The sequence below is a fragment of the Opisthorchis viverrini genome, assembly GCF_000715545.1.
Source record: "Opisthorchis viverrini unplaced genomic scaffold opera_v5_133, whole genome shotgun sequence".
NCBI classification, from domain to species: domain Eukaryota; kingdom Metazoa; phylum Platyhelminthes; class Trematoda; order Opisthorchiida; family Opisthorchiidae; genus Opisthorchis; species Opisthorchis viverrini.
Genome location: NW_008751791.1, coordinates 588,840 through 600,329, shown reverse-complemented (window position 1 = coordinate 600,329; position 11,490 = coordinate 588,840). Strand labels below are relative to the sequence as shown.

At 40.5% G+C, this 11,490-nt stretch overlaps 1 protein-coding gene across 1 annotated transcript; it reads left to right on the top strand.

The window, feature by feature from the left end:
* Positions 1–117: 117 nt before the first annotated feature.
* T265_06492 (hypothetical protein) lies at positions 118–1,470 on the top strand (the record flags this gene model as incomplete). The annotated part of the gene is made up of 1 exon (XM_009171766.1): positions 118–1,470. The coding sequence occupies one exon, from the start codon at positions 118–120 to the stop codon at positions 1,468–1,470; it is 1,353 nt and encodes a 450-aa protein (XP_009170030.1).
* Between the last annotated feature and the right edge of the window lie 10,020 nt (positions 1,471–11,490).

The window sequence follows — 11,490 nt, the reverse complement described above, 5'->3', positions numbered from 1 at the left end:
ATATATATATATATATATATATATATATATATATATATGCGTATACATATGTACCCAGGTACACACAAAATCTCGTACTATTATTGTGTTATTATCCACATATCTTAATTCATCTCGATGAGTTGTGCTATCTTCGGACTGTTTCAATTACAGACACATCCAGAACATGAAACAACGGGTCACTTGGATATGCGACATTCGTGCAACTACTTTATGTTATCAATTCTCCTGGTAACTCTTGTGCTTCCTGCGGAACAGTCCACGGTAAATCTTATGCGAAATGCTTCTGGACCGGATCAGAATGCTTTTGATCTTTCATCTTCCTGTATACTACGATTCGAGTCCGAAGGCCAACTCAATCGTCTTACTATATTTTCACGTTATGTCACACCCGTCTTATTCGGACTGTACTTCATTCTCGGGTTCGTGGGAAATCTGTTTGTAATCATTGTTATACTGGCAAACGCACAAATGCGAAATACTACCAACATACTAGTATTTTCTCTTGCTATTGCAGATATGACACTGGTTATATTGTGCATCCCGCCTACCGGTGCAGTTTATCTAACCGGAACATGGCCTCTTGGAAACGTCATGTGTCACGTATTCTGGTATTCAACCTATGTATCTATTTATTGTATCGCATATACCCTGCTGCTGATGAGCTTGGACCGATTTTTGGCAGTGGTTTATCCAATGAAATTCGCAGCATTTCGAAAGGAAGGCAATATGATAAAGGCTGTTGTGGCTATCTGGATAACCACAATGCTTTCGAACGTTTCATTATTATTCAATTCCATGATTGTGTATGGCTCCGCGGAGGGAGGTGATAGTCCATGCGCCACAAGATATTGCACATACTCATGGCTGGTTCAAATCGACCCAAAGACCGGTATTGCCAAAGATAACTTTACTGGTGCTCAAACATATTTCACCTTGTTTTTTCTCTTCGGATATCTGATCCCATTCACACTGATCACTGGTTTGTACATAACTGTAATATTTCGTCTTCGGTGCCGCAAATCACCACATATCAAGCCATCGGTTGAATCACAACGCTCGAGGAAACGGATAACTCGTATGGTGGTTACCGTTGTTGTCGCATTCGGGATATCATGGTTACCGATCCACGTGATATTTCTACATCAATACTACGTCGGCGACCCAAACACGGACTGGTATAGAATGATTCAAATTGCATGCAACTGTTTGGCCTACGGTCACAGTTGTGTCAATCCCATATTGTATGCATTCTTGTCGGCAACATTCCGGAAGGCCTTTATCACATTGTTTCGTGGACGAAGAACTTTTGCCGTGACGGCTGGACACACTAATAACGACACGTTTGCTGCTGGGCATTCAAGGATGCAAGGAATCGGCGGTGGCTCTTTACAGCAGCCCACTAATTTGGGTGTGGATAAAACGGATGGATTTGGGATTATCGAGCACAGACATTCTCTTGCCAATTGAACAGCGCTGATATTTCCTCCCCCATTTCAGTTTGAATGATATAAATTACTGTTTTATCTAATCACGTGACATACAGTCACGCTGCACTTATATTGGTATTGAAGGGATGTATTGTGACGAAGATGCACCTGTCGAAAACAAACTCAAGACGGACAAAATTTATGAGGAAACCGCAGCCTTAGCCTAGTCTCAGCGAAGAATGAGTGTGCACTCAGTGACTTGAAGCCAATCCCTCTCAAAGGAAATGATTATCTAATCCAGGTTGGCCTTTGACTAAGTATCACTCGTTAGAACCTCCCCTCCAAGTCAAATTCTGGTTAGTTAGTTGATTAGTCCCGTAGCTAGTTTTAGCTAGGTTCGTTAGTACATAATAAACATGTGGCCTCCCTGTTGTTTTCACCACAATCTACAGGCCCTAATTAAGGTGGATTTGTTAAGGTGGATTTGGCACTGTCGGTCAGTGATTAGTAAGAATGCACATGTAGTGTTCTTATGCGTTTGTTCAACTAGTGGAGGTTTAGGACTGGCTTTTTCTAGGCCAACTTCCACATGCTCCACATCCGCTGGATCAGTAGGGGGGATTTGGCGGTACAATGGTGCACGACAGTGAACCCAGTTATACGATTTCTCATGCACCGTAGTCTTTTGATGGGACGTCATGTGAAAAAATCAAATAGAAAAATATATATCCGCTTTTCATTTCACAGAATAGTTGCTGATACAAGTTGAAAGAACAATGTATGCTGTGTATGTAATAACCTAACTAGTCCTTATTGTGGGACAAAAATCCTAACTTCGGATACTCGTGTGGTTGTGTAAAAGTGAGGATGTTGTAGTCCTAGATTCCTCACTACTTACCATAGCTTATATCCGCTCCAACGACCCAGATTCAAGACTGAATGTCCTCAAATTGAACTTCTTTTTAAGCATTCTGTGAACGCTTTTTCATCAACAAAGTAGTAAAATACAGCTTTACGTTTATTTAGGTAACAATTATTTACTGTTTGGCAAGGTCCTTCTCCATAAACTGTGTGTTTACTTATTTTCCGGCGGAAAAATGCTGTTCACACGTGGTACGTGGATGAAAACATATGGATTACTATATAAAATTGCAAACTGAATGAGTGAAATAAATTCCATTTCAAAGTATCTTTGACATACAAGAGCATGAGGAAATGAACACATCACCCATCGGAAGACCCACATTTCCAATCCAGAAAATGATTCGGTTAGGATTCTGTTGGTGTTTTTGAATATATCAGATATCCTGAGTTTCACCTTGAAAGCGTGTCAATGACGTTAATCTGTCATCAGAGGTAGTGAAATGAAGTTATCCTCAATGGATCAGTCGCGAAATAAACGCAGGCCATGCTGCTCCTGTTTCTTAGTGGACACTTTATTTTGAAATCCATCTTTGACTTACTAGTTGACAAAATTCTAACTACTGGGTACGTAAATTCACATATTTGTACAGTTGTGTACACAGATACATACGTGTATTACGTCCAGACAGGACTAGATGGCTAATGTCTTACGGGCGTTTCACTAAAATAAGTCAAAATTGCTTCTGAAATATTCCCAGAGGAAACGGCCGAAAATTATGTCAAACCTTTTATTTAATGATCCCATAAGTTTACCACGCTTTCTAGCTAAATACTGTCGGTTTCGTGCCAGTCGCTGAGAGAGTTAATTTTGTATAAAGTGGGACTGCTCTTCAACGGTACATGCCACCTGGCACTCTGTTGTGAAGCACGAGCTGTAAGAATATAATGTTAAAGCAAACTCATCTGGGCAACATCCTCTAGCGTTTTAAAGAAAAATTGCGCGCGAGATTTAAGTATCCATTAACTGCTAACTCACGATTTTTCCCAGGATGAGCACAAGGATTTAAGGTGTGTCCAAGTCTTCTGTAAAACACTGCCAACACTTGATACCACTCTAAGTGTAATCCACGTCTTCATTGGAGATTAGACTGGTAGATAAACTAGTCGACAAGACGTATTTTATTTAATAGCTGCATAAAAAATCGGTTCGAACTCGCTGCATATGATCCATCTTAGCACAAGTTATAAGGTATTCAACGGTTCTGAAAATGTCATTTATCTGAAAGAAGATGCGATGATCTCCAAACGAAGACCACTCGAGACAAACGGACGGACTTTTCTTGATTAAGTGAGGTGTTCTAATTTGAGACAGTCCTCTAAGGCGACTATACAAAGAGGTAACAGTATAAGCGACTCGTCTTCTGAGAGGACATGAAAACGCATTGAGTTCAGTGCCGCTGGAACACTCGCAATATAACGTTTACCTCTCCGTAAAACCATCCTTACTATCAAAGGCATTATTGTAAAGGGTGAGAACAGGTTGTGGTAGGGAGACAACATCAAAGCGCAACTTGAAATGATATCGGTGTAGCTATTTGGGATTCGAGTTTTCTCGTTGAGGGTATTTTGTTCGATTCGAGGTATCTCCAGTATCATGGATGCCCAATAATATATTAGGTCTAACCAACGGTACTAAATGGGTAACAGCGCTGTGACTGACGAGGTAACGTTACCTGAATATGTCCACCTCTGTGTCGTTGACCCTCCACTTGTCAAGATGCATTGTGCCTCGTTTACGTCTTAAACTCGCGACATTTTAAATTCTTAAATATCTCTGATGTGTGTCCTGAAATCTGACAATCGTAAAAATCGCATGACCCCAGCAAATTAGCTGAAATGAATGCCAAGAACATTGTTAGGTAGAAATAGTTCACCACTAATGTGCCAACCATTCGGATCGCGCAGGCGTAAACTTTGCGGATAGCTGTTATCATCCATCACAAAATTCGAAGAAAATCAATGAGCCCCTTATAATAGTAGTCCATTTTTGCAGGAGTCACGTACGAAACCATACTTTTCTGGAGTTGTGTGTGCTCTTCAAAAACCAGGCCTCAACTAAAAAGGGTAGATATAGATTAATTTGCCGAAATCTACAGGACGCTTTGATTAGTACATCTGCGCTAAGAATTGAAATGCTGAAGAATTGAAAAACTACACGCAACTCCATACATTTGAAAGCTAATCAAACCTCAGCTTCAAGAATCTGGTCTTAGAATTCCACTGCTTCTCTCATATCAGGTTGTAAGGTATAGTATCATGTTTCAGTATTGAAGCAGACTAACAAAACCCAGCGTCACAATGTCTTCTTGTGTACCATTATCACTCGTGGGAAGGGTTCACTTGTAAGGTATTATTGTATTAATTTGGGCATATATAGGTGAAACTCACGTTCGAAATCTTCGTCTACGTTTGAAAACTGAGTGCCTTGCAATAAGTATGTGCAAACTTGCAAATTTTTACGGTCACACCTTTAACATAAATTTCTCATTGTTCTGTGAGTAGTGGAAGTCATACATCATGGACAACAGGAGCGGTCATGTTTTGTGATGGTCTTTCAAATGTTTTCAGGCTTAGGGAATTGTTACAGAGCTGAAATTGTGTTTTCTTCATTTAGGACAACATATTAACGCGACAACTGCACAAGAGACCAACACAACAAGGTTACCCCCAGAAGACCACACCAACCAAAAAGACCGAATTTTCGGCTTTTGTGAATTACATAATGGGATACAGTTTTCACAAACCACATACATGTCAAGCACAGTAAATTTACTTTAGTTGACAACGGCAGTCAATAGTCAAGGAACTGGCTTTCCACTCGCTTGGTACACATCTCTAGGTGTTCAGTTTTAGACTGATCAGACTTATTAGGAGGGTCAACTTTTCCAGAATTTCAAAGTTCTTATGCGCATGTCTTTTCTCACATACCTAGAGAGCGCCGGAAAATCACCGACTTCGTGAAAACCTGTTTTAATGGAGACTGATAAATAAATAGATAGATAGACGAGCAATAACACGGAAAATAGTTTATTGAAATAAATATGTACCGACTTCCAACGTTAGACTGGAACGACAAGCTTATGTCTAAACCACACACAAGTATCCTAGTGAAACCTCGCTCAAAAGCTGTTGGCTCACACCCAGTTACTCGTACCGGAATTAAATGCATTGTGTCAGTTCTTCATAGCTTTATCTGTTCGCACATGCTGCTCAATTCTGTCGGTCTGCCGCACTGAATAAGTGATGGAATGCTACTTTGGCCTCAATGATTGATGGATGTTCATTGACAGAAGTCGTAACTTGTGCGAACCAAAACTATGGGTTCTACTTAAAAGTAGGAATATAATATATTTTATCTACTATTCAATCTCTATTTTATTTATTATCTTTATTAGGAATCAGCATTTCCGACAAATCGCGCAAACGTCTGGTAATGTTGGTCAGGTTTTTGACCCCAAGGGGCCTTGGAATGGGCCTTATAGTAAATAACTCTCAATTCTATGCTCCACGGCTAGCAGAACCTGGAGGATCAACAAACTTTTAAATTACCGTTTGCGTTTTCTACGGTATGATTTTGGTCAATAATTCCGGAAGACTCAGTGCAGCCTGTTCCAAGTTTGCTCAGCATCAAGTAAAACAATGCATTACATGATTACACAGCATTCTGAGGAGGCATTCAGTTCGTGATCGCCTGATGTCAACTGGGTTTTTTACTGCGTAATTAAATATGAGTGACCTTTCAACTGGGCAAACCCTAAAGACCAAGTGATAGAGATCGTTTGGATAAGGGAATTATTGTGTTTTTGCTTAGTTATTTTAGTAGTCGTCAAACACATCACATAGCTCTGGTTAACCTGGCTAATTTTCAGTTCACTGTATTACTGATTTCAGGAACATGCAACGTCACTTCTGGGCTGTTTTTCCTGGCACATTTTCTATTTTGCTGACAGCTATTTTAATCAATTATTACGCCCTTAAAGATTCACCAAGATAGTCAAGATTTCTCGAAAAAATAAGAATCAGTTTTTACTGTTGAAAAGAGTGCAATCATAAAAATCTAGTTAAAAATTTGGTGTTTTGAAAGTAAAAAGCTACTCTTGAGTAGCATATTCATCCTGACTTCGGATTAAGCAATGCTTCAAAGTGGAAAGAGCGCGGTAGAGATTTTCCCTGCACTCTATTACAACTGTTTGGTAAATGCTGTAGACACTCCAGCCACAATGAACCGGAAACAAAGGCTGAATTGCTGACGACCATTTCCATGCCTCACAGTGACGATAAGTATAGACCCGTCTAATCATAATATTCGCCAAAAAATGTTTCCTCCGGACCCATTTGAGCCGGTCTGAATTTTTTAGGTTTGGTAGCTTTATTAATTCAGTATGTCATTTTAGCAAGAAAAAATCAAATGGACATCAAATATTTTCGATGGTCCCAGCGATTAAGTCCCTTATTTGTTTTAAACTATTTTTGTGAGCAGAAATCCTAGCATTTACCAGCATTTAGCTTAACGTTATTTATTGAATGTGCGCGCTAAGGGCTGAATATTTGTGAACAACGGCATTCTATTTTTGAGTGGTGGTTTGGTCTAATACTGTCTAACATTTTTACTAACCATTGTTTGTATGTCTGGCTTCCTTGTTGAAAATACAGACAATTGTAAATCGCATAAATCATTCAAAGCCTCTTGGTGATGTGAAGCGGTTTTATAAAAGTTGGCGCTGTACTTCTGTTTAAGGTGCTCAAGGTCCGTGGGAGACGCTCGGTCACCCATATTCTTAACTGTTCAGCTCACAGCCGCTAACTGGATCACTAGGCTTGTCTTTTTTTCATACTCACAAACGACGTCACATTAGGCTGACCCATCGGACATCAATTGTCTGCACCGTCTAGTGAGCGTAGAAACTACTCAGTGCTGCGCGCCCGCGTACACGCGAACTGATATACATAAAAGGAAACCGAAGAAAGTCAACACAGACTCGCGCGCGCGCAGGGAGCAGGAAGTCGATCGCTCTCGACAAGTCCACTGACAATTATGGAACACGTGTGGCAGTCGCACTGCGGAGAAAAACACGTTCCCGCCGTCCGGACTTTCACCAGGGAACTCTCACAGACGATAAGTTTCTTTTTCGACTCGCTCTCATTTCGCATTGTATTTATTCTTATACGTGTTGCAACCCACCACTGTCACCCATGCTAAAAACTTTTATTAGTGCATATACTTTCTGATTTGTGTTATGACCATTATCAAATGCGCACTAATAAGTTTTTCTCACTTTTTGCATCCATTTTCCACTGAGTCGCTGACATTTATCAACTTCCACTGTCAGATAATGCTAGAAACGGCAAGAATTGCGATAAGCTGGCAGATGAACTTCAAGATAGTGATCAATAACAGTGTTTTTGGAATTATACGTTGATTTTGTCCCACAAGTGAAGTCAGTGTGTTGAAAAATCAAAAAAATCTGTAGAGCATTCCTCGTGTTCCTAATAGCCATCAGCGGTTCGTATCTTACAAGATCCCAGGAAATTTCCAACTCTTGCTGTGGGCAGAGAAGCCATACGATTCATTTATGGTTGGTAGATCAGGAATACGAATGAACCATAAGTTTTGGAATTATGAAGACATGCTGGTCCTTATCGGAGCCGAAGTAACTGGACAGGGCTTCTCGGCTTTTCCCAACATTTGGCTTTTTTGAAGTGGTACAACCTTTTGTGCCTAATCGTTTCACTGAGATAAAGTTTTAGAGTAGTGTGGTTTGTAATCGCTAACCCGCTGGAGCTGATACCGGCTTTGTCATTCTTAAAGGGGACTACAAGCAACCTGCCGCAGAATCTGCGTGATTTTTCTCACGTTAGTACACTCGGTATTCAAGCTGTGTACGTTCAGCGAAGTTGAAAATGATCGTGCGAATCATCTGGCTGTTAGTAATAGTTTTTTGCTTGAGTAGCTTGACGCGAACGCCACCTGGTAGCGCTCCTGTCCATCACCTATTAAACTGATAGTTCGATGCCGGCCTCTGATGAAACCCATATATACTTCCGGGTAGTTTTGGTGAAACAAAGAACAGAGCGGGAAACAATGCTTAACTTTCGGAGTGCTTACTTTCCAACCAAGGGTTTCAGGCGATATTGTCTTCTACGTGTTCACGCACGGTGTCACGCTGTAAGCAAGAGTCGCAAAACAAACTATCAGTAGAGACCACTCGGAATACAGTCACCAAAATTATGCTTTTGTCCACTGTAGAATATAGCTCTGTTTGTTTGTTTGGAAGTGATATATGTGAATTTTGGCCGGTGTTGAATACTTACAGAAGTCGCCACCAATGGGGTGCTGGCCGCTATGAAGATGGTTTTCTCTAGAACAGAAGAATCATTATGTAGCTTTGACGATGGTATACAAGTGAGTAACTCGGCATCAGCAAGGAATTGCCATATGGTATTTTAAATAACTTCAAAAGTCGAAATTTCACATTCCGTGAATACATTCTCTGAGTACAAAACAGTGACTAACTTACCGATACGGTTCAGATATTATGGATTAACTGTCTAGTCTAATAGTTCCGTTAAAATGTTTTGAAAGATGATATGCCCAGATACCGCACGAAATAATTGGAAACTCAGACAAGTCCTTCCTCCTGTCTGGTTTTTGATTGTTGGAGTCTGCTTAATTGCCCTTCAAGGAGAGCAGATTTGTTTGTGAATTTAATACCCAGTCGGTTTAGTACAAAACCCGCTATGTTTGGAGCTGACACTGTTTTCCCGCAAACTTTTGAGTTAATTTCAGGGAGACGGATATGATTAATGTGCTTCCGAATGCATGCCCTCCAGCCTACTGGATCGGTAATCACAGATGTCTACCGAGGATGGTTGTTTTCAATGAACCAGCTCATGGTTCTTAAGATTTATTTTGCGCATAGACAACACCGTTAGCCTTACATAGGTATTGATCGGTCGATCATTGGCTACTGAACTACCCCACAACATACTACCATATTTTTAAACTCTGCTCTTAGTTAGGTTTGTTCCATTTGGTTCCAAATATTAAGCTGAAGAAAATGTATCCTATTAAGAATTTGGCGAAACATATTTCTGTTAACTGTGTTGTTCTCTAAATACGAGAATAGCCTAAATAAATCTTTTGGTTGAAAACATGGACCAATATGCCGACAGATTAAGGTCACACCTGTTGTCCAAATTAACATTCGCCTGTCGGACGCAACATGCTGTTTGCACCAAACCAGGTTCAGGTCAGTTGTTGGTTACGTGTAAAACAGCACATTTTGCCCGCACTGTAAATTCTTCAAAACATTGTTCCGTAACGAACGCCAATAAGTTCTATTTAATTAATTGATTAGACTAATTTCAAACATAATTTCAAGTGCAACTGGAAACTAAGCACTTTTGCTATGGGCTCCATAATTGGGCCTTTTGTCGGAAGACTGAATGCAGATCAGTGCATTGTAAAGAAAGCAAGAATAATTCACACGGCGAGCGGAACTCCCACCAATAGTGATTCGTTTTCTGCTATTCCGTAACTATGTCTAAAATAATTCAATTTGAACTCGAACGTTTTTTTCGGGAGTTAGATGGATTCGAGTTCCTTGTCAGAATTTTGCTGAGAACACTGCCAACATCTGAAACATATTTCGAGCTTTGCGGTTTTTGTCCAATTGTTATCTGAAACGTTGGACTGCCCAAATTGCAACATGGAGCAAGACGAGCTCAGTAAACATTTGAAATGGTTGAACTTCTCATGACAATTTCAGAGGAGATATCAATTTTTGTTCAAAATGTTATTCCAGCTCGTTACTTTAAGAAACACCAGAAGTGAAAATTCCTCATACTTCCATATCACCACCTAAAGTTACACACATTTTTGAGTCAATCAAATAGTTTTGCCCAACCAGGTTAATTATCCTTAATGGAGAAAGGTTACAGCTTGCCATTCCAGTTGATTAATTTTCGAAGATAGGAGCTCCAAGCAACTCTCCCTTGTCTTCAATAAATCGGTGATATTTTTTGTTTTGTCGTGCGCGTATTCAATTAGGTGAGGCTAACCTTTATTTGCTAGGTAGGTCATATGTAAACATGTGTAGTAAATGTAGCACCAGAGTAATCCACACAGCTAAAGACAGCAATCTATAAGATAAATTATTAACAGATGGCGTAACGGAGGTTGGATTCTCCTGCTGGTAGGAAGAAGGGAAACATAAACCGATTCTAGATTTGTGATAAAGTTTGTTTCGAAAGGCCTCAATCATGCTAATTCGGGACATCTAATTATATGGTAGATGGTAGTATTAGTGCTGCACTTAAGATGAACTGCACACAAACTCAAGTGAGATCTCCAAGCTAGACGGTTCTCGTTTGGTAGTGCTACGCCGTTGTGATGATTGTTATATTGAGCAAATTTTAAGACTTATTTATTTGTTCCTGATACCCTATGCTATAGCTGTTCCGCAGTCGAGCAAATCACTTTGAAACATTTTAAGAAATGCACATAAGGCTTTGGGAGCTTCCGAAAACAAAGTCTGCAAAAGGTCTGTGTGGTCGGGATGAACGAAAATCAGCTTCACCCTCCCGCTTTTAAGACAATAAACCTTTGAACACCCAATAGAATGTTTTTTAAAGTAGACAGCCTTTGCCTATGTTATCCTTTGAGTATAAATCTAGGATATCTGCTTCTGTAACCTTTTTTCCCTTACTTGCGTATCTTTGCCAAAAAGTGTCAAAATGCGCCACGCTATGTGTTGTTGTGAATGATGTCCTACATTTTGCACAACTGTATCGATTTCAGTTGGTAAATGACGGTGGTACGAAGGTCAAGTGCAAGGACCACCAGAATCCTGGAAGGAGTGGATTGGGGTCACGGAAGCTAGGCAGTCAATGGCAAGGGTTGTTTGTCGTCACCGACCGCCGGGAGAACGACTATACCATTCAAGATGATCGGGGATCGAAAGTAGTGAATGGGAAGCAGCTTCGCAAGTGGCATGATACACCCGAACGGCGTCCGAGTAGACCCACAGCCGACCTGACGGAGGTAAATGGGTCGCGGAACCTGGGCAGTCAATGGCAAGGGTTGTTTGTCGTCACCGACCGCCGGGAGAACGACTATACCATTCAAGATGATCGG